The sequence below is a fragment of the Lagopus leucura genome, unplaced genomic scaffold, assembly GCF_019238085.1.
Source record: "Lagopus leucura isolate 7727_CA_CO unplaced genomic scaffold, USGS_WTPT01 Super-Scaffold_760, whole genome shotgun sequence".
Classification (NCBI taxonomy): Eukaryota; Metazoa; Chordata; class Aves; order Galliformes; family Phasianidae; genus Lagopus; species Lagopus leucura.
This window is the reverse complement of record NW_024962257.1, coordinates 14,181,102-14,204,358: the sequence shown is the minus strand read 5'-3', so window position 1 is coordinate 14,204,358 and position 23,257 is coordinate 14,181,102. Positions and strand designations below refer to the sequence as shown.

At 44.5% G+C, this 23,257-nt stretch overlaps 1 protein-coding gene across 4 annotated transcripts; it reads right to left on the bottom strand.

The window, feature by feature from the left end:
* Window positions 1-27: 27 nt before the first annotated feature.
* On the bottom strand, window positions 28-23,132 carry GLYR1 (glyoxylate reductase 1 homolog). Of its 4 annotated transcripts, none has more exons than XM_042864131.1 (17): window positions 23,059-23,127; window positions 22,322-22,511; window positions 20,960-20,996; window positions 19,838-19,917; window positions 12,401-12,539; window positions 11,556-11,798; window positions 8,488-8,574; window positions 7,544-7,600; window positions 6,456-6,506; window positions 6,288-6,361; window positions 4,465-4,564; window positions 3,342-3,452; window positions 2,949-3,050; window positions 1,763-1,925; window positions 1,135-1,314; window positions 516-640; window positions 28-167 (listed from the first exon to the last, which is right to left on the bottom strand). In XM_042864131.1, the coding sequence occupies exons 5-17, from the start codon at window positions 12,485-12,487 to the stop codon at window positions 93-95; spliced, it is 1,455 nt and encodes a 484-aa protein (XP_042720065.1). In that variant the 5' UTR covers window positions 12,488-12,539; window positions 19,838-19,917; window positions 20,960-20,996; window positions 22,322-22,511; window positions 23,059-23,127; the 3' UTR covers window positions 28-92. The 4 variants fall into 4 exon arrangements, with proteins under 4 accessions (XP_042720065.1, XP_042720067.1, XP_042720063.1 ...); XM_042864133.1 differs by having other exon boundaries at window positions 22,382-22,511; XM_042864129.1 differs by lacking the exon at window positions 22,322-22,511 and having other exon boundaries at window positions 23,059-23,132.
* Window positions 23,133-23,257: the final 125 nt, after the last annotated feature.

The window sequence follows — 23,257 nt, the reverse complement described above, 5'->3', positions numbered from 1 at the left end:
GAGAGACAGAGATGGACTGGTCCAGAGTTAAAACCCAGTATCATAATAATATTAATCAATAATCATAGTATTAACAGTAAGAATGGTGCAGCCTAGTGGATGTAGGCCCTGTACACTGCAGACATGTCGTTGTCTGATTGGTCCAACGCTTTTGCTCGTTTATAGACCTACAGAAGAGAAATAAAAAAGGATCAGTGCCTGCTCTCACAGAAAGCCTTTCCCTAGCAGAAAAATTGCTTTCCTGATCACTACAAACCAGAAAACTGCACAGTGCTTCAAGTAAATACAGCAGGACAAGATCAGAACACTCCAGGTTTTCTTTAGGTCGTCTGTTTTCACTGATGTAACACTTTAAGAGCTTCTACCATCAAATGAAATTAAATTCCATCCCACTCAGAATATACTTCAATTGTTGTTCCTTTCTCTCAGACAGCACATAACTCTCAGATTTTGTCCCTTGGTGACAAACAGCTCTAACTCCGCCTACTGAACAAACACTGAGTAACAGCACTCACCTCGTTGGCAGCAGCTGCCATAGGAGTTGGATGGTTGACAGAATCACCCAGTGCAATAGCTAATCTAAGATCCTTCTGTATGTATTTCAGGTAAAAATCAGGTTTAAAGTTTCCTTGCAAGATATCTGTTGAGAGGAATGCAAGCAAAAAATAAGCATGACAAAAGTAAATCAAGCCTATCACACTGCAAGGTCATGCAATTCAACACCTAACTTCCCTTTACCATGGTGATCACCAGGAACACTGCTTTTAGCTCTTTTTCTCTGCTTTGTATCCTCATCCCACCACAGCAGATAATATCACTTCTGCCCACTGACAAAGTGAGCTCAGATTTCTAAGCAGCTTGCCCTCCATTTCACTTATTACCCCATCCCAATGAAATCATCACTGTCAACTCAAGACCTGAGCAGGCTGTAGACAACGCACAGCATGAGATGTAATCTCAGAGCTTCTGTCTATAAAGGTTAATGAATAAAACTCAGCTCTTCATTTTCAGAATGCTTAAAGCACTCAGAACCCTAGGCTGATGAAGCTGGGATGACTTCCTTCTTTCCATCATTAACTGAAACTGACAGACTGTGACAAACATCCTATAATAAAACAACAAAGAGAACTTTACTTTGGCACTTCTGGTCCAGGAAAATGCTGGCAAGTTGTCCCTGATTGAGGATATCCAGAAGGGTCTGTTGGGACTGACCAGTCACTTGAGCCAAAGTCAGTCCTTCTGCTATTGTAGCCATGAAGCTGCCTTGGACCATGTTCACAATCAGCATCATCTTGGCAGCATTGCCTACTTCACCTGGAACAAAACACAGCACTGAACATTCCTCCAGAACAGATGCAGCAGCCTTGCTCCCCCACCCCACGCAGTGTTAACACTACTACACTTTCCATACTGATCCCAAACACTTTACACCTTCTCCTTACAGGCTCTGGAAAACTTAGCTGTTTCCCATGCACTTGAACAACGGGAGAAATTAAAGTATCATTTAAAAATAAAAAGCACCACAGATTCTCCAAAATGAGACAATGTTCAAAAAAGAAAACTTAGTCTGAAGGCTCTGAAGCTGGCAGAATTCCAGAGGAGCGGGCTGGTTTCCCATGCTGCCTGTGGAGACAGAAAGCAGCCAGTCCCTCTTATCAGCAGCCTACAGAGATGATACATATGCCTCTCAGACTCCCTCCTGAATATCCCAGTCCTTGCACTGACTAAGAATCTGCTATCAGGCCCTCGGTGTTTCAGTTACCTAGAAAAAAAGAGGTCTTCCCCATCGCTTGGAAACAGCTACTGCAGTCCTCATATAAACCCCTGTCACCAGCTGCCAGGATCACAAGCATCCCATCATTTGATAGCTGCTGATTTCCTGAGACTGGTGCTTCCAAAAAGCGACCACCCCGGGACACTATCACCTGGAAAAATAGTATCTCTGGTTAGCAGTGCACAAACAGCAGGCATTGAGCACTGTCTGAGGACAGAATTTTAAAGCACAAACAGCTTAGACACAAAAACAGGAGAGGGAAGCACTGCAATACATCTAGCATGATGCATGACACTGAAAGGTGTGCCTGAGCACAAAAGTTGCCTTCATTCTCAGCAACACTTCTTAATGGTGAATATTTTCAGCAGCTGAGGTTATGTGCTTCTGCCATGGCATCCTGTAATGGCCAAGAAACAGTGCTTCGTGTACAGCATAGCACTCTCAGATTATTTGCTTTGTATTTAACCCCCTCTTCCCCAAAGATGAAAGGCCTCTGACAGAACCCCTCGGCCAGACATTTACTAATGTGTGTGATTATGCACTTTCCAAATTCCTGTGTTATGCATTACTACAGCATCTCTGCTTAAAACTTGACCAATGCTATCTCCCCTTCTTTCTGCAATAAAACACACTCATTTAAGGGCTGAGGATAATCATCAAGACGTCAAGGAAGAAATAAAAAATGCCATGCCAGAAGTAAATCAAAACACTTCTCCGTCAATCCTCCCTTCAAAAATTTTTAGAGTGAAATATTAAGGCACTTTTTCCCCATAATCGAGGCACTTAAAATAAGATTATGATCAGTTTAAGGACACTTACACATCCAGACTGCATTCCTCCTCCAGTTTGCTACAAAATACCAAATCTGTACCAAATCTATACTAAGTAAATACTTCCAAAGGGTTAAAAACTCAGCAGGCAGTTCACATTGGTGCCACCTGACAGCCCTGACAACTCCAGAGGCTTTGCTGCTGTCATAGAGTACATCTTATCCAGCTCTGTTCACTGGTCAAGATGTGACAGTTCATTCTGTCTCACCTGCTTGAGACTTGAGTCTCCTCTAGAAGAAGTCAAGAAATCTTACAAAACATCTGTATCATCAATAGCTTAAAGCCTGAAACAAGTATTGCAGTAATGCTGCTGAGTCACAAGTGTTGTAGGACCAGCTGATTACCTGGGCCAATTCTGTGACTGTATCTGCATCCACAGTGGACATATCCACATAGCACTTCCCTGGTCGAATGCCCTGCAACACTCCACTCGGACCAAGCACCAGCTGTGAGGAACAGAAGAGCGGTAAAGCAATAGGGTGTCTGCAAAGAAACTCAAACCCTCCAAGTCCAAGAAAGCCTGGCACTGCAGTGGCAGTCTTCTAAAACGATATCAAAACCCAACTCCCATGGATTATCTTTCTGCCAGTAAAAGGGAGGGAGGTAAGTATGACTTTGTTGGGAAACAATGTGACTTATTTGTCCTGCCCAGCACCTGCAATAACCCAGGCTACCTTCACCAGTAGGAATCAGAACTAGCACTCAGCGGTGGAGGAAGAACAAGAGCTAATCCTTACATCCTTTGCTGCTTTTGGATCTGATACACAGGCAAAGGTGATGTCACAGGTGGAGACAACTTCAGCAGGGGTTCTTCCCAGCCGTGCCCCTTCCTGGATGAACAAATCACACTGCAAAAGTCACAAATTGAAACGTAAGTAAAATTAAGTACAAACCAAATGGGTTCCCTAGCATTTTGATGAAACAAACTTTACTGCCAGACTCAGCATGAGTCAAGTGTGTTAATTATTCAGTAAATTCAGGTTGGGTTTTGTTGGCTCATCTCCTACACCCAAGGGGCTCCTCTGCAGCTTTCCTGAACCCTCAAGAGAAGAACTTCAAAACAAATGCACAAGAGAGAAGGCTTAGGTGATAAACTGTAAGAGATTGAATGTTGCAGTTTTTAGGAGAGAGAGCAAAAGAACTGGTAAACAGAACCAGTTGCTGAACAGTAAACAGGATATGCGCAGCTGAGACTGACACAGGCTTTAAAGGGCTGCTGTTTCAAATTCTTAGTTCCTTCCCACCCTACCCCTTGTTTTGTAGTTAGAAAACATCCTTAAAAAACCCTTTGCTATTTTACAATACAGTTGACACGTGCATGTTTTCTCCTCCACTACAGTTGCTAGAACACAACTGTGTAGCCATTTAGCTCCATTTCAACACTGAAAAGGAATATTCTTAACCTGGTCTCATGTCATGACACAGCATGTTTGCCACACAATCTTCAGCCACTGCAAACAGCATAATGGACGTGTAGATGAAGCTGTGGTCAAGAGGAGAATCTCACCACACCACTCCTGGGCTCAACTTCTCAGCATATGGTTCTTTTGTCAAGCTCCAAAACACAATTACTTAGCTACCTGAATCAGGAATATGCCCAGGGAGAACTTTATGTTGCAGTCCTCAACAGGGACACAAAGCTGCAACTTCTAACATCAAAACGGCAACACGGTAGGAACCATTCACAGCTTCTAGTATGAAGTGGCCACAAGCACTCAGGAAATAATAATAAAACAAGGTGGCAAACATACCCGTGTTTCTTGAGCATCCTCTCCCAGGCACCAGCGATTGGTGATCAGAGGTAGTAGGAACATGTTTAAAAAAAGGAAAGTACTGTCTATATCTAAGGTACATGCCTACCTTCTCAGCAGTCCGGTTCCAGACAGTGACAGTATGACCCATCTTCAGTAAGTTGGAGACGATGCCACTTCCCATCAGACCAAGTCCCAGAAATCCTATCCTAAAGGGAAGGGAGAAGCATTAATGCAAGGAAGGGATTATGTAACAGATAAGAAATTGTTGTCAGCTTCCCTTGATCCTGGAAGCGATCAAGAGCAAAACCTGGAACACAACCAGAAAAAACCAGACTACAACACAGCCACAGCCAGAACAGGACTTCCAAATTGGGAAGACACTGTGCTTTAACAGCAAGCCAGTGTTTGTTTTGCATACTAAGCATCGCCAACAATTTCCTCTAGAAAGACTTAAGTCTACTTCAGAAAAGTAGCTGAATGCTAAAGGTTGAGGGGCTGTTGGTTCTTCATTAGTTTTCTTTTGATTAAATTTGCTGCTCTTGTACTTTCCGTTACTAGCCATTGCTGTACTGAAGAAAAAGAGGTCAACTGCACATCAGCAGGTGCTTCTCTAATTTGCTTTCTGATTTTTGAACCAAGTCATGCATACAATGACTTATTTATACTACTGAATGATACATTACTACTTTTACTTCAGTAAAACTCAGAAAGAACTACTGTACTATGCATCACACACAGACCAAAGGCCTAACACCTCTCCACAGCTGCAATTCAACAAAAAAAATAGTAGTAGTCCTGTACAGGTCAACATGAGAATAATCCCAGGTAACTGCTGCCTTCCCTCTCCTAAGATGGGGAGAACTTTGCTCCCCTCATTTCAAGAAAAAGACAACAAAACTAACAAGTTTCATCTCCATAATTACCTGTAATTGGAACTCTCTGGCAGCCTCTGCTGCAGCAAGCTTCATACCCAGCTACAATCTCAGTAGGAATTTCTGAATCGTTCACTTACATGTCTGATGTAACCTCAGCCTCACAATCCCCAAAAGGTAATTCTTCATAACTAGCCATGCTACATTGCACTATGGCTTTCTCAAGTCACCTCTACTCTCCCAGCCATTATTTTTGTTAGAGCAGACTAATTCAGACAGATCACGAGTCACCACAGGCTCCTTCAACAGCTTAATGTCCATCTATTTACAAAGCTCTGAAACAGACCTTCTCTCTCTCCCTCTCCCAACCCAGCTCTGTGCCATGCTTTCCTCAGAGACTATTTTACCTGAACAGCTTCATCGTTATTTTGGTTCCCCCTGAGTACAGCTGAGAATTGATATCCCATGAGAAATGACCCAACGGCAAACAGCAAAGAGCAAGGCCTGAGTGCAATTTGAACACAGCGGAAGTTACAGAGTGAAACAGGAAGCTCGAGTGAGGCTCGTCTCACTCCAGAAAGGAGAATGGGGACGTTAGAAGAAACCAGAAAGCTCACGTGCTGCATAGCAAAGCTCCTGTGCTGGGAGCCTCCCTCTTCCGCTCGCCTTCTACGCGCTCAGGGCAGCAATAACACGGCCCTAGTCAACTGCCATGCACCACTGGAGAAAGATATCCTTTTATCATCCTGCCCCACATGGCATTCAGAAAGACTGCTTCTTCATGTTCTGCAACGTGCCCTGCAGGAAAAGGGCAACTGCAGGAGAGCACCGAGATGCAAGTACATCCAAGGCAGACCTTGTTCTAAACTCCTGTTTTGCTTTTAGCTGCCTCCCTCCCACCTCCACCCAAATGAGTGTTTCACACAAGGACAGAGGAGATCTCTAGAGAGAAATGTTAGGTTTATTTATTCTCAGTGACAAGCTGGATAATGGCTGCATGTATGAGATGGAAAGGAGAAAAAGAAGGGAAATGGCTGAAGTGCGTTGGAGATCTTACTTTTTGTCTGTGGGTGTGATACTGCCATTGACTGCCGTGCTGTCTGCTGCCTGGATGGAGGTGGATCCTGTTTCCTGAAGAAAGAAAAAAAAGGACCATACAGCTCTGGAGGAACTGCCAGTCTTCGTGATAATACAGAAAATCCATCAAAGCAAACATCTGTCTCACCTCTTCACAAACCTTCAGCTTCTTTGTGATGGCTTGATAGCAGACAGCTGGCTGTATGGATGAAACAAAGCACTCAGGGGAAGGACAGTGCTGATCTGCTCTGCTGAGCAAACAGACCGTATCCTCGCTACAAAGAAACCAGGCAGCTCACCCACACACCATCTGCAGCACAGGAAAGCTCTCAGGCTTCCCTCAACCAGAGAAAATAAAACCCTATTGTAACATACCAAGTTCCTCCCTTCCTACCCTACTCCAACAATTCAGACTGTTTTCTGATGCAGGGACTACAAAATCCTTTCTGTAACTCACATGGCAGGCACTCCAGTGATGAGGATACAGCATATCCCCACTCTCACATCTGAAACACAGATCTCTACAGCCTGCTACAGAGCACCATAGCGGTGCTCATTATGTCACTGGAGCTGCTGAGGCAAAGCGTTTTTGTTAACCTAAGGCAGCACGTGGCTTACAACAGTGTGGTGAAGGCTGCTCCTGCTCAGGCTGCTTATTCTGAGCTGCTATTAATCTGTCTTTGCACGGATCCTCAGCCGGATATGAACTGTTTTTCATTCAATTTGATATTTTGTTTTCCTCCTGACATTCACAGGCTGAATATAAAATCCTGCATGGTTTCTGACTCTAAAGTTGACTACATTTTACATGGAGCTTTTCTAGTCAGGGACAGTTTCCTTGCCATATTCAGTTAATTAACAAATTCATACAGATGAAGAAATTGGACGGATAACCGTCAAACAAAGAACAGGGCTGCAATTAGTAAAACATCACCTTCTAGCCCTCATATTTAATCTGCAGAATTTAACAGAACAAGTCTGCTGAATCCTGGTGCCAGGTCATCTTTGATATCTAGAACTATTTGTTATCCTCACTGCCAAATCACCTTAAACCTAAATGCCAGGAAGTAACCAAATGGTCAGATAGCACATGAGAGTCTCATTGCTACTAGGCCCCAAGGAATGCAGTTTCAGAGCTGGTTATGTATCTCCTTGTATTTAGACCTTCATCCCAGCAAAGGACAGGATGCCAAGCTAGAGCGATCAGCAGAATTATCCTGTCTGCCCAGTCCTCACCTTCTCTGTCTGGCTCAGCAGGAAGTGATGAAAGTGTGGGTCACTGTCCTTCACAGGCTACAGAGAAAAAGTACAGGCTCAGAAACATTCCCAGAGCATCACTGAGCAACCACATCACTATTCCCTGTTCTCCCAAGCAGCACAGTAATAACTTCAGGTGGGAAATATTTAATGCATGACAGCTGGACCAAGCAGTTTGTTTCAATATAGCAGTTTACGTTGTGTTTCATTTGCAAAAGCAAAGCCATTCAAGTCAAATCCCTTATTTCTCAATTTCTGCAGGAAAATCAAAACAAAACTATCAGCAGGATTAACAAGGGAAGAAGTAGCCTCTCCTTATCTGTAGTCCCAGATCCCACCTCCTTCTCCTAATGAAATAAAAACACTTTCCAGCTTCCAATGAATTCTCATACTCATGGTGGGTAGTGGCTGAACATTAATCTTAGCAGTCACGTGATGGGCAGCTGGAGCATTCATCTCTCCAATGAACACTCTAAGCACTAGCCTAGAGTTGCACTCTTCTTACTCTGCTTGATCATTTAATTATTTAAGTACAAAATGAAAGCTGATTATGAAGAAAACTGAAGTAAACCATCCAATATCACATTATGCAGACACGGAGAGCCTATCCAAGTCTTCTCTTCCAGTTCTGCAAAGCCAGTCACAGAAATATTTTTGAAATCAGAAGTGCAAAAACATGTAGCACAGTTAGGTGTGAATTTGCAGACTGCTCCATAAGGACAACAATCTCACTTTCCAACATACTTCCTAGCTGCCCAAAGGTATTGCCCAGCTTTGTTATACCACAGAATGACAAAGAAAGCACCTTAAGCAGAAGAGAGAACTCCACCATTTCAAATTGGAAACAAAAGGTTCTACATCATCTTCAGCTAGGAACTAAGTTTGCACAACCATGCTGTACAAGCCAGCCCAGGGTTTCTCACCTCACTGACGCTTGGTGGCCATTTAAATCCAGCCACTGTTCCAGTCATCACTCTTTTTACTGTACTTGACTCTGGAATTGTGAGATCCTGAGAAGATACAAAGGAGATCAGGAAAGAGCTTACAAACTGACTAAGTGGCTGGTAACAGCAAAATGATTGCAAGAGCACACACACAGTTTTGAAAAGCACTATGCATGCCTTTCCACAAGTGGTCATATTTCAAGCACGAGGTGTATTATCAACACAGGTGATGCAAAGTGGAAAAAAAAAACAAGAACAAAAAAAACAAGAACTGTCAACAACAAAATTCAACATTACATACGAAGAATGGTTTTTCCAGAAGCTGTAACAGGAATTATCACACTTGTGTAATCATGCAATGAGCAGAGAAACAAATGAACACACTTGATCCAGCATTTCCCTCTGGTGGATGCAAAAATCTGAACAAATGGGTAAAGAACATCACTGCAGTCAGACAAGGTTTGAGCTGTTCCTCATCCTCCACTGTTGTTAAAAAAAAAAAAGGCAGCAGCCTACCTGTTAGCAGGAAAACCTTCTAAGTGTGCACCTCATACAGCCACACCTGCTGTAGTTTCCAGAATGCATGAAACTGGAAATCATACATGGACTGTTCCCATCCCTTAACACGTCACGATGACACTTAAAGCACCATTATTTTACTGTTGTTAAATTTTGATCTGTTCATCCTTATTTCCACAGGTAAAGATTAAAACATAGGTCTTTATGATTTATGAAGAGAACATGCAGGGCTTCTATATATTGTGTAACCTTCCTGAGATGAAGATTCAGAAATGAAATGCACTTCCTGCAAATGCACAGTGTGCCTCAGTGTCCACAAAGAACCACCAGAGATGAGTGCTGTTTACAAAGCAAGGAAGAACAAGGCTGCTGGAGGTAACTGACACTGATACAAACGTTTCATCTGATAGCAAGGACAACTTAGACATCAGCCTCTAACCTTAAAGTGCCACTGTACTCTAGAATTCTCTTTTTGAAGACCACACAGCTGCTTCAACTGGCAAAGCAAGGACAAAATCTGCTCTGATACATAAGTAGTCACATTGGTCCTTTGAAAATATCCACATAAACTTGAAAATGAGAGTATTTGAATGAACATGTATGCCTACAGGACATTTCTAGACAGACCACACCTCAGTAAAAACTGGATCCTTGAATTTTATGCATCTTGAGTGCTTGGAAAGGTAGCTGAACTGTGACTGAACAAAGCAAATGAGCCAAAAAAAGAAAAAATACATCCCAAATACCAACACTGCAGTAACTCAGAACAGGGACAAACATTTTCTTTCCCCTAGCACTAATAATTCTGGGAAGTCATGAGACCCAGGTAAGCAGAATGTATGGTTTCAAATTTGTGTCATGGACTGAAAAAGCGTTGTGGCAGTGCTGCTGGAACTTCACAGCGATTCCTCTAATTATCAGTACACTGCCCTTCAAAACTTGCACAGTTACTTTCCTACACCAACCAGCTTACTTCCAGTCTGCAGCAAGGCTTTCATCCCCTTGCTGGCAATCTCTTTGTGGCAAGCTGATGGAAGCCACTCCACTTGCAGTTTCCCAGTAAAAGTTTCTAGCGCCATAATTCAGTCACTCAAAGCTCTCTCTATTACCCCAAGGCAGCTCACAGAATAAAAACTAAGCATGCAGTGTGCCAGCACTACTGGAATTCCCCCACCATTCATTTTGATTAGTTTGGACTGAATTTACCTCGAAGACAAAAAAGCATTTTATGTTAGGGAAAAAAAATGGTCCAGGGCTTCATCATAACAGATACATTCAAAGATAGGATGTGATTATAGCAACATCTCAGAAGGGTAAGCTAAGGTGCTCATAAAGTGTTCTTCTGCAGTCAAGTCAAAAGATTTACAATTAACAGTAATTCACCTGCATGCATCCAACTTCCCCTTCTTCCAATTCCCTCAAAAGGAGAAACTGATGGGCTCACATGATGTGATTTAACAGAAACTGGCTTAAAAAAAAAAAAAAAAAAAAAAAAAGCCAGCATCTCTTACGACCAGCTTCATTTTCACCACCAAGGCATCAAGAGTTTGCTGTTGAACCTGTTAAGGCCAATCCTGTAACAGTTCAGGAGATGGAAACCAACTATTTTGAACTGGATCCTGAAACACTGAAAGCAAAGGCTGCGAGGCACAGAGCAGCACAGTCCCTTTGAAGCAGCGGTGAGCAAGCACACTGCTGTAGCATCAGCTGAAGCCTCCCAACAGTCTTCAGGTGTAGTCTCCAGTGAAGAACGTGCATTGTAGTAATCCACTGAAATTTCTATCCATCTGGACAAGAAAGATCTGGACCACAACAGGGAGCTCCACAATAAATAAAGATGAGTACTCTGCATGACAGTAGACAAAAATATTGCTGGCTACTGCTTCTGTCATGACACTCAGAAGTAAACAAGGGAAGTAACGAGGATAAAATAATGATGCTCCAGTGCTGGACCTTTATAATGGAGAATGGAAACATATTCCATAGCACAGAAATGGAAATGAATACAACTAGTTCTTCTGGTGCATTATTCCCACGCTACACAAATTTCTTCTTCACACCTTAGCCCTTAAGAACATCCCACCCTCAGTAAGCATGGAGGGTGAAGTTAAGAGACTATAAATCGCTTGATCACACAAAGCAGATGAGATGGGAAGGGAAAAGTCGGAAATCAGATGAAGAGCCACACCTCCTCACTAATCCTTCCTGCATCAACTGAATTTGAGGGGTGGTAAGATGGAAGGTGGAGTCTCATGAGACAGCTCTCAAAGCCCTCTCAGAGAGATGACCAGAGCCACTCAAAGCAACTAACTGCTAAAAATGCACGTGAAGAATCAACAACGTGCTTGTCAAAGGTATCCGACAGCCAGCTGGTTCAGAAGAAGCAACATGGAAGAGCTTAAAAAAAAAAAAAAAATCTGGTACTGAACTGATACTCTTCACACTGGCCTGTTAGTTAAGGTGCCAGTCATCCCTAAGTCCACCTGCAAAGTCCACAGAGGGCACTGGCGGACATGCACAACACAAACCTTCTCATCCTTGGGTGGACGCCCCCGCTTTCGGGGGCTCTGATCCTGGGCTCTTTTCAAAGGTGACTTTGATCCTCTCTCTGACGATACAGAAGAGACCCTCTTTTTTCCTTCCCCTGTGCCCTTCTTCAACTTCCCTTCGGACAAACTGGCTTTGCGTTTCTCTTCGCCAGCAGATTGCTTGCCTCTTTCTTCGCTGGAATTACGCCGATTCTTCTCTTCACTGGAGTTATGGGAAGATGCCTGAGAGATTACAGAATAGAAGACAGTAAGGAAAGAAGAGAAGAGCTAGAATGACTTTCATGCAAAACCAAGGATGCGAAGGACCCCGTGCTGTTTACTATCAGGCAAACCAACAGCATGGGAACATGAAAACTAGACTGCTAGCCCCCTGAAGTTGGTGAGTGAAGTTCCTTGTTAGCTGACCTGTAAAAACACTCACTTTGAGTCACTGAGTAGCAGCACAGGACATCTGAAGACCCAGTGGGAGTGCATGCACACGTATGCACTTCCACTAACAGTAAGATTGGTACTACCATCCACATCCAAGGTTAAGACTGATTTATAAATTCATCATAAGCAGATCAATTAGCCTCTTCTGTGTCTCCATCAGTGTAACAAGTCTTTCACCCGTCATCAGACAAGACTGAACGGGGAAGAGAAGAGGTTAGGAAACAATAACAATTTGAAATTGGGGGGAAAAAGAAAAGACAAAAATGAAAACAAAATCCTCCCCAACAAATTGCCAGAAATAATCAACTCCTTTCAAATAAAAACGTGTTTCACCATCATTCACTTGAAGACTTGTTTTTATGCACACGGTAAAGAAGAAGCCACTCACTCACCTGGTCCTTGCCTTTGGTTTTTCTAAGAAACTCCTCCACGGCATCCACGGCTTGCTGGAAGCGCTTACCCTTGTTAATCTTTATCATTTCTTCTTTGTGCAGGTGATAAGGCTTCAGCTGTTCCACCTTGATCCAAGCACTTGAAAAAAAAAAAAAAAAAAAAATCAGTTATATTCTCCAACAGCAGCTTCCTCAACCACCCAACTCCTAGAAATAGTGACACATTTCTTGTCCAGAGCAATCAACGACAAGCTTTCCACAGCATGAAGGACTGCAACGCCTGCATTCACTGAGAACTTTTTTCTGGCACTTTCACTTGGTTTCTCCCTCACATTACACATCACATTCTGCTAGCATTACTCCCCTCTAAGCACTACTGACACTCTATCAGCAGACCAGCCCTTAGATGTGATCAAGGGTACCTGTTCAGAACAAAGGCTGACCAGTGACCTCTCCTGTACCACCAGGAGGAACATCCACAATCACATGCCACCATATTTGGTAGTATTAACCCGTTCACAGTGCTGTTAAAAGTCATCAATCCCTTGCTCAAACACACTGTGCTCTAGTAACCACCATTTCCAGTTAGAAATCAGCTCGCTGAAGATAGACTGAAACTTTTTGTGTCCCATGTGGGGAGGGGTAAGGTCCCCTGATGAAGTTGACTGCAGAAGTAGCAGCATCCTTCCCACAGTGACATACAGCCTACAACACAATTCTGTCATTGCCTGGAAGCAGAACTCAGTATTCTCTTGCACACCAAGCTGAATCTTTCTGCTTAGTTTACATCATCTTCGTAATAACTGACTTAACATGCTATAGAAAGTCAAATTGTTGTTTTCAGACTAGAGTCTGCAGTCAGCAGCTACTCAGGGAACTCCTCCTACGTGCCCGAGCTTCACAGTGACATATCCTAACATCCACTGAGATGCAAAGGCCTTTTCTGAGACTCTCAGGGACAAAGCATACCTGGGTACTACGCAACATCAACCCACACTAAGTCATCCCATGTGTATACAAAGGAAATAAAATTTGCCAGTATGCTGTAAGAAGGCACGTGAAATGTTGTTCCCGGATTCGAATTACAGAATAGGAAGCATCTCTTCTTCCAAGACATTCTCTTATGTTTCTATCTGCACACACTACTCCTTTCCACTGCACAAGCTTATTACTTTTTTTTCCCCCCATTACTTTTTCCACTGGAATGGAGAAAGCCTGAAGCACAAAGCTCTCTGCTCCCTGGCTTACAAGGTGCATTTCAGCACTTGCAATCACCCAAGATCTCAGAGGCAAACTCACAAGTAAGAAACAGCCTTCAGTGCTGCCTCACAGGAAGATAAACAGAAGGGGCCTCTTCCAGTTTATCCTTGGTGTGCCACCTACTTGGAGGCCCTTCTGCAAGGTACAATGAGTCTTCTGACACTGCATGTCCATCCATAAAGCATTTGTGTGTTTCAGACACCTGAAAACTAAACCATTCTCCACCAAGCATATTCATTCACGTTTCTGCAAAGGATCTCTTGTTTTTGTTAAGCAATGACCTCACAGCTATTATTTATAGAAGAGGTCTCCAGGATGCAACATATAAAAGGAACTACAACTCAGCAATGAATGAACATCCTAAAAAAGGAAAACGTCAGTGACATCACATCACTAAAGCTGTCACATTTTAAGATGAGACTGTATTCATACTGTGGCACAGTCATCCAATACTCAGAAAGAATGGGTTAAATACAAAGTGAAAAAGGTGTTAAAAATCTACATTTTGGTAATGGTCTTCTCTGCTAATTTCTCCATGCCCTTTCTCATCCCTTCCAAAATAGCATTCCTAGAAAAACCCTTATAAAAATCCACATTCTAGTCATGAACAACAAACAAAACTTAAAATTGTTCACGGTGAAGCAGAGCTAAGTGTGAATGTGACCAAGAGCAGCATGGAGAATGGTGGCATAGAAGAAAGAAAGAGGGAACAGATTCAGTACAGGTAACAAGGCCTGAAAGCATGCTGCTTTTAGCCATTTTCCAGTCTGAAGACACCACTTCCTAAAGACAGCCTGAACAATTGGAGAGATGGAAGTGGCAGAAGTTCCCCATGTACCCACATTTGGCAGAACTTACAGTTAGCTCTGCACAATGGTGGCACTACCTCCAAATTTCTTTTACTTACTGGAGCATGGGAAAGTTTGCAAAGCTTACGCTGTGCCAGTTGAGAGGCCCACACTAAGTGCTAACACAGCCAGCTACAAAAATCACAAGAGAACAGCCTGGGTTTGGAAGTAGCCAGTGTTAGCTAGCACACAAGAAGCCAGATGAAGAAAATCAAGATGGATTTTGTGACATGAAAATGGAATGCTGCCCTTTCTCATCAGAACTGGCATCATGACGAGTAAAATCACACAGCTGAGCTCTCTGATTTATCACATCCAGTTTTTAAAGGAAACTTAAAAGGAGCACAAAAATGATCTCATTTACATTAAATCATACAACTGAAAGGAAGGAGCATTTAGCAAAAGAACAAGCAGCAGGCCAATGCTGAGAAAAGTGTGTAATAATGAAAAATGTACAGCAGACCTTCAGAGATACCAGCAGCAAAGGGCCAAAAAGTTCTGACTACAGTAATGTTCAGTTATGGCACTCTGCTGAGAGATGTCTAACAACAGTCCAGCTGGCTCTGGCACACAGCAGCCTGCCTAGAGCAACACGTAGCTCTGTATGGGCTATGCCAGCTGAAAACAGCAGCAAACTAACCCTCTGTTTGCCCAGCCTATAGTGGAGAACGGCTTGAGAGCAGCCCTGAGGAGAAAGACTTGGGGGTGTCAGAGGATGAAAGACTCAACGTGAGCTGGCAATGTGTGCCTGCAGCCCAAAATGCCAAACATACCCTGGGCTGCATCAAGAGAAGTGTGACCAGCCGGACAAAGGAGGTGACTCTGCCCCTCTGATATTGTGAGACCCCACCTGGAGTACTGTGTCCAATTCTGGAGCTCCCAAAACAAAGACATGGAGCTGCTGGAGCAGGTCCAGAGGAGAGCACAAAGATGATCAGAGGATGGAGCACCTCCCCTACAAAGACAGACTGAGAGAGCTGGGGCTGCTCAGCCTGGAGAAGAGAAGGCTCCGGGGAGAACTTATAGTCCTTCCCAGACCTGAAGGTGCCTACAGGAAAGCTGAGGAAAGAATTGTTGTAAGGGCAGGTAGCAACAGGACAAGGGGAAATGGTTTTAAACTGGAAGAGGGGAGATTTAGACTGGATGTTAGGAAGAAATTATTTACTTTGAATGTGGTGAGAGACTGGCACAGGCTGCCCGGTGAGGCTGTAGATGCCCCCTGCCTGCAAGCACTGCTGGGAGGCAAGGCTGGACGGGGCTGTGAGCAACCTGGGCTATGGGAGGTGTCCCTGCCTGCAGCAGGGGGTTGGGATGAGATGGTCTGAAAGGTCCCTTCCAACCCAAACCATTCTATGATTCTATGATAACCTCTGGCTCTTAGATTCCCAAAGCGTCACATCCAACACCTGACAAACTCCAAGTGTCTTCTTGATGTCAGGATCTCAAAGAATGCTTTGTAAAGACTACATCCAATAATTTATCTCTCCCTAAAAAGACAGAGAGAACAGTGGCGTAAGAGCAAACGTGTTGGCATCACAGCAGCATATGGAGGATGGGAAGACAGAAGTCTGTGCTGAAGTTGTTGGGCCTAACGCAAATAGGCTACAGATGACTCTATTTACCTTGGACTGCAAGCTTCCTCCCATTTTTCTTTGATGTAACAGACAGGAAGTGACCCCTTACCCCAGCACTTCTAGTGAGACTGTTTACTTTTGTACTGATGCTTCAAAAAGGTGCTCTGATAAGAGTGGGCTGCTCCAGTTTCCTATTAAGACTCTGATACATGACTTACAAGACTACACAGCTATCACAGCATTTCTACAGCGTGAGTGTGTGTGTGTGTGCGTGTGTGCGCCCACAGCCTGCAAGACTTCCTGCTGCTTCCAGTTAAGTAGTTAGCTTAGAAAAGGTCAAACGGTTTCCAAACAGGCCATGAAACCTAAGAATATTTGCACCTGGACGGAATGCACTGAGAATTTACGAAACATTAGCAGACTACGAGCCTGCCAGCCTGGTCATCCTACCAACTAACAGCAAGAAAGAAGCACGCATACCAACTTCTAAGTCCTTACACCGCTGCCCTCGATTACTAGAATGCTGAACCAATATTTCATGTGACAAGACTGTAGCTTGGAAAAGCCCCTTTTATTTTCCAGACTAAGAAGTACAGCTAGAAATGCTGATAAGAGGTCAAAGTTCCATTGCAACTTAGGAAGGTTTAAATTCCAGTAACTGAATGTTGTTGCACACTTGTCACTTCTGTGGGCTGGAAATACCAGCTGTTATCGATTTTGGATGAAGAATCATTTTAATGTGAAGTCAGCCTGAGGACAGATACTCAGGAAGGTAAGTCCCAGACAGACTCAGAAAATCTCACTATTGGAGAGTAAGTGGATAGAGGCATTTCATGAGCGTTGTGCACCACAACGAAGGAAGTTAGTCAGAATAGGACACGGACATTACGTTACTGCTGTGAACACCCAGCTGGCCTGCTCTGCCATACAGTAACAGGAGCACGTGTCACACTTGAAACCAAAACACAAATTCCTTTTCCATGGGTAAAAATAGTTCTCTTCTAGAAAATCTACCAGCCTGAAAGCAACAGAGCAACTGTACCAACCGAGCAAACACAGAACTCCGAGCTCAGCAGGAACTCTCAAAAGCCCACACTTACAGAGCAGTCTGACTGCCCTCTACTCTCCTTTTTGTGTCTCTCACCACAGCTGCACAGAGCCTTCCAGGTAACGTATTCCTTTCACCACTAAACTGAGCCCAGTAAAATTAGAATGTACACCTCATGCACGTACCACGGCCAAGGTTACAGCTAAAGCAGTGCATTTTCTTGACAGTTGTACCCCAAATCACTCAGGATTTCAAAAATAACCAGTGCCTATCTATACACTGCAGCAAAAGCACTGCCAAACAGAACATTTTCATTCACTCAACCACTCTGCTCACATGTGCAGTCACGCTGCAAATCAGTTCTCACTGTTAAGCAGCTTTCTCCTTAATCTTTGGTAGGGGAGACTGGAACCATGCTAGTCAGAAGGAAAGAGCCTTTCCCCAGCCTGAAATGGTGGCGTTTCGGAATTCCTCAGAAGAAAACAGACCATCCATGCTCTGAGATTACCTATCACTGACAAACTGGCTGGTAACCCAGCCAGTGACTCTACCCACCACCAAGCACTGCCTTCACCTGTAAGGTGACAAAGAGTGAAGGGCTCGTGCCCAAACAGCCACCTGTTAAACCTTGGCACAGCAAGGCACTGACAGAAGATCCATGAAATTTGATCAATGCTACGTTAGTATCACCTTCCAAACTTTGGAAGGGCAGAAAGATGTAAATGCAGGAAAACAGGAATACCAGCACAAGCCTGTGTGCTCATCAGACCATGGGCTACAGCCAGTGACAGGAGCTCTGCATCCTCCCATTTCTAATTCTGCTCATTACGTAGTGATTTTTTGTCAGTTTGGTATTTCCACCCCCTGTTTACATAGACCTTAAAAAAAAGTATTGTAAAACACATTAGTTTACTTACACAAAATAAAAGGAATTTTCCCCCCAACATCGACATTTTAAGTGAAACGATTTAAAGTCTGTGTGACTCTGCTCAAAGATAAGGATTTTCTCATGGTTCTAACACCAGCATAACCCCAGGTACACAAGATTCTATCTCTCCTGTCTAAAAACATTATTTTAGGGGCAGCAAAAGACAGTATTTATTTGTAATCAATTTTCAGACAGGGTACGCAAGTCAAAGCAAGCAGTAATCATGGAGCAGGAACTGATTAAATCCCACAAGCAGCAACAAGAATCTAGAAACACAGAGTAAACCCCAGCTGCTTGTATCTGAACTCTTCACCTGCAACCAAACTGCTCATCTCAGTGACACAACCTTAAGACGTACAGCCGCTTTCTCCAAACTTTTCTTAATGCAGAACATCCCTGTGGTTGATCCAAAAACACAACATGCAAGAATCAAGAGTAAGCTAACAGGATAGAAACAATTTCCTCAACTTAGGTTCAAAGAATTGTTCAGGTTGGAAAAGACCTTCAAGATCATCGAGTCCAGCCACAACCCAACCATACAGCCTCGCACTAACAGCCCACTCCTAAATCACACCCCTGAGCACCACATCCCAGTGGCTTTTAAACACACTCAGGGATGGTGATTCAACCACCTCCCTGGGGAGCCTGGGGGTTGTTACCCTTTCTGTAAAGAAGTTTTCTGTAAAGAGCTTTGAGAGCTTGAGTTAGTTAATAAGTAAAAAAACCATCAATATATGACTGTATGACTTCAAATCAACATTCACCTATCTTACATTACTACAGATCCAGCAAACCTTCCTACTTGTGTGCAGCACTCATTTCTGCTCCATCAAGTACAGATTTCAATTCTTAATCACAGAATCATAGAACGGCCTGGGTTGCAAAGGCCCACAGCGCTCATCCCGCTCCAACCCCCTGCTGTGTGCAGGGTCACCAACCAGAGCCCAGGCTGCCCAGAGCCACATGCAGCCTGGCCTTGAAATGGACAACTAATATTTTAAAATTATTTTTGCTTAGCATCTTTTCAATTGAAAACAGCTTCCTTAAGAAACATTCATTAATTGGCCTCAATTCATTACTTCTGTTCCCACTAAAAATAAGGTGTTTTCTAAAATGATTGTAGGATTGCATGACTTAAAGACTCCTATTATGTGACTTAATGCCACGTAGCAACAAAGAGGAAAAGTGAAAACCAGCAAAATAATTTCCAGCTTCACAAAAGGCAGGTTTTCAGGTTTTTTTACTCTGAATTGTAAATTTCATTGTGCAGGTATGTTTGGAATCAACAAATTCAGCTGTGCAAAAAGGGAGCCTACAAAAGTCCAATGCTGCAGAGTCTTCCTAAGGTACAGCAAGAACGTTTCCAGTCATCAGGCATGAAAATACATTCTGATCAGGAGCGGCAAGCACAAAGCCATGCTATTCTTCATGGCAGTACATGAATGCCCTTAGCTGCACCTTGCTCAAACAGCGTCATGACAAAACATCACCCAGTCACATCACACCTGCTCCCCTAAAAATGGCAGATTACCAAGAACTTCCCAACTTCCCATCATCAACTAAAACCCCAACGTATCAAGTACAGAAGTCTTCGCAGCCTTCACACACCCACAAGTGGCTGCAGCATGCACTGATAGATGGATTTCTTTGCTCGTAGATCAATGAAACTCTCACAAAGCCACGCTTTGCTGCGTTGGGAAACCTTTCTTCCATTAAAAGAAAAAGAAACCGTGTTACATGGAGCAGTATTTTCATGGGATGAGAACAAGCAGTACATACTGATCTTCTGTTCCAAAAAACTTCACAAAGAAGCACTTTTTTCCACGAGGTTTCTTCAGATCTTTAGGTGGATTAACAATCTGAAGGCAATTAAAAGTGACAGTTAAAGTACATAATGAAAGATCACACTCTGATTTCATTACCTGGCATTATAATTTTTGCAGACTTTTAGTTATTTTTAATCCTAACTACGAAGACAACTTCAATCTGTTACAGTTAACTGTGTATTCTCATACATACCCTTAGATATGAGCAGCAGAGTGAACAAAACCCCAAATGCCAGTTACACATCGGCACCAATCCCCAGCAAGGCTGTTCCCAGCAGGTAAGTCAGGAAGCTCTCTAACTTCATCAGTCCAAATGGCACTTAAGGGAACTTGTTCCTCTTTGCTACCTTCAGGATTCATATTTTATGCTCTTAATAAGCAAACTACTCTGCGAGTAAAGCGTGAAGTGCTGCTGAAGAGAAAAGCAGCCATTGTTACATAGGTGACACCACAGGGGAGCCTGGACTTAACCTGATCCAAAGACAGGAGTGAAACCAAACGCTTATGGCCATCAGCTGCATTAATTGCATGTTCCTCTGCGGCGTGCTTTTGTGTGAGCACCCTCACACCTCGTATATACACCAAAAATAAAAACAAAGTCCTTCATTGGAAATGATAAAAAAGTGCCATTTTAAAATCTTTTTGGACTTTCATCAGCAAAAAACACAGAAAATAAAAACAACCACACTCAACATCTGTAATTATTACTTAAATAGCACTGCTCTAAAACAGTATCTTGAAGGCAGATTCTTTATTTCTATTATTTTAACCAAGTAACTACGGAAGAGGAATGCTTCCTAGAAGCTGACAGGGGTTGGTCTGGGGAAAACAATCAGTTCCAGTGCTGGATGCAGCTTTTCATCACACCTGAGCTAACAGCTCAGTGACAGGGTGATCTTCTGCATCAATTAAAACCCCATTGGTTCACAGTTCAGATCCATGTGGATGGTATATAAAAAAAAGTAAAGCAAAAACTAATCCTAATCTTTAACTGAAAAGCTTTCAGGTAAAGGTTTGTCTGTGCAGAGGGAAAAACAAAACCACCAAGAAAACAACAACAAAAAACCCAACTCACCTTTCCTGGCCATGGTGGGTACCGACCCAGCTTCCCCCTAGGGAGAAATGGAAGAATTAGGCAGCAGGAACAGAGATGGGGGGGGGGGGGAAAAAAAACACAAACCCACAGCATCCCAATTCTCCCTCTTTCTATTACGCCATGTTTTTCATACTGAGAGAAACAACTGATAGTCAAAACCTACTGTGAGAGGCAAGGCGCGAGCACTCAGCACACTGCTACTGGTCGATACCTGCACCTGAACTGAGCCTCCTCAAAGCCTGCATGAACTGGCTGCACGATCAGAATTTAAGTCAGAAGAACGCCGGCAGCAGCACAGCTACTGCCTGGAAGACTGGATGCTACAGCTTTTATTGCTCTTGTAAGATTGGATATTCTCTCACAAGGAACTGGGATAAGCAGCGATGCAGGCAACCAAACCAAAGATTAGGTTGGTAAGTTACACCCATCAGGACAGAGCAGGCTGGTAAGCACAGAAGGGATGGATTTGCAGCTCAGACAGCTGAGATTCTTAGAAGTTCTCACAGGGATGCACTAACTGGCAGGACCCCTGCACTAGGTGTTCCACTGTCACATTCTTCAGATGCTTGTCACCACATGTGGTGGTGAGCTAAGCACAGAAACGAGCCAGAAGAAAGGCAGAAAAGTTTACTTCTTACACTTGTGCATGTTTCAATTACAGGAATTGAATAAAACTATTTTTTCCACAGAGGAATAGAAGAGACATTGGCCTTAGATCACAACATGCCAGCTTTATTGCTACCTTACCCTTCCCACCTACAGAAACTGCAGTACTCTCACAGAAGTCATTTGGTTGGTGCCTTGCAAGAAAGCAAGAGAGAATCTGTAGAGCCTGCCAACTCCTAACCAAAAAACTCCAAACAAGAGGCATTCCAGCCCCTCCTGAGTTGGGAATGTTACCCAGAAGATTCTGTAGCGATGATCAGGCAGAGCTACTGCCAAGAGCTTTAACCAAGCTCACAACTCATAACTCACGCTTCCATCCCTGTGCTGAACAAGACGCTTCAAGCTTTCTGTGTGTTACTGTCTCACTGCTATAGATCTTCTGCAATGGTGCCAGGGATGGTAGCTGTCTAGTCTGTCACGTACAAAACTAAAGCAGGATGATCTGCATTCCAACACCAAGCGCACTGTACTGCCCAAATGCCTGTTTGAAGCAAATGGTGCTGAAAGAAAGCTTTATTTACTTTTAAACAGCTTCACAGCACTGTCCATTTCTCAGATGAGAAGTTGCAGCTGTCACACAGCCAGGAGCACGCCTTTCTTTTTACCTGAGACAAACGCACAGACCTGTGTGGTGGTGCTTAGCTATTTCTTGTGAGCCCTACAGGAAGCCCTAACCTGTCCGGTGAAGCAGAGCCTCAAGAGAGCCTCTCCAAGCACTTGGAGATCAGTGCTTACAGGCCTCGAAGGAATCCCTTCAGTTCTCCCGATCGGGAAATACAAAACCACAGCTCTCCGACTACTGGAAGGTAAAACTGGAGTGACAAAGGGAAGGAGCTTCTGTGAGCTTCAAGGAGAACATCCTAACCTGCAAAAAAAACAAAAAGGTGCTTTCCCATGTTATTGTGTTGCTTGGCTGACGCACTCGTTCAGCGCCTCACTCGCTTACTTATTTTCCTTCTTGCTCCTCTCGAGAGGAGACCGCATTTCCAGCCGAGCCAGCCAATGACCGCCCCTCGGTCCCGCTCCCCCGCTCCGCCCCGAGCCCCGCTCCCCTCGACGCCGAGCCCGGCAGCCGTCACCACCGCCATCCCCCGGGGCGGCGTGAAGAGGAACGGCGAAACTCAGCGCCCGCCCTCCCGAACCCGTCCCCAACCGCTCCCTCCCCGCCGCAAGGCCTCGGTCTCTCCGTGGCCCCGGGGTGGCACCGCCCGGCCCGGCCCGGCCCCGCCGCCGCGCTCGGCCGAACCGGGCGCAGCCCCACCGCCGCCCCGCCCGCCTGCCTCTGCGCCGCTCCGGGCGGAGCCTCGGCGCCGCTCGCCCCGGGCACCGCAGAAGGCGCTTTCTCCGCCCGCACGCCCGAGCCGAGCCGAGCCGTGCCCCGCCGGCCCGCCGCCGGCCCGCACCGCACTCACCACACCAGATCTCCGAGCCTCAGACTCACGGCCGCCATCTTACCGACACCGCCGCCGCCGCGCAAGGCCTGCCGGGACAGGACGGCGCCCCCGCGGGGCCGAGGGCCGCGGCGGCGCTGATTGGCCAGACGCGGTCACGTGGGCGGGAGGGCTGTCAGCGCCGCTCCCCCGGGGTGTGGCTGCCGCTGCGGCGCCCGTC

Excerpts from the sequence above, each read along its gene's own strand:
- GLYR1 (XM_042864129.1), bottom strand. The coding sequence starts at position 23,096 with ATGGCGGCCGTGAGTCTGAGGCTCGGAGATCTGGTGTG. Across the intron at positions 11,799-12,400 it reads AAACCAAAGGCAAGGACCAG|GCATCTTCCCATAACTCCAG; the intron begins GTGAGTGAGTGG and ends GTAATCTCTCAG. Across the intron at positions 7,601-8,487 it reads GGCCACCAAGCGTCAGTGAG|CCTGTGAAGGACAGTGACCC; the intron begins GTGAGAAACCCT and ends TTTTCTCTGTAG.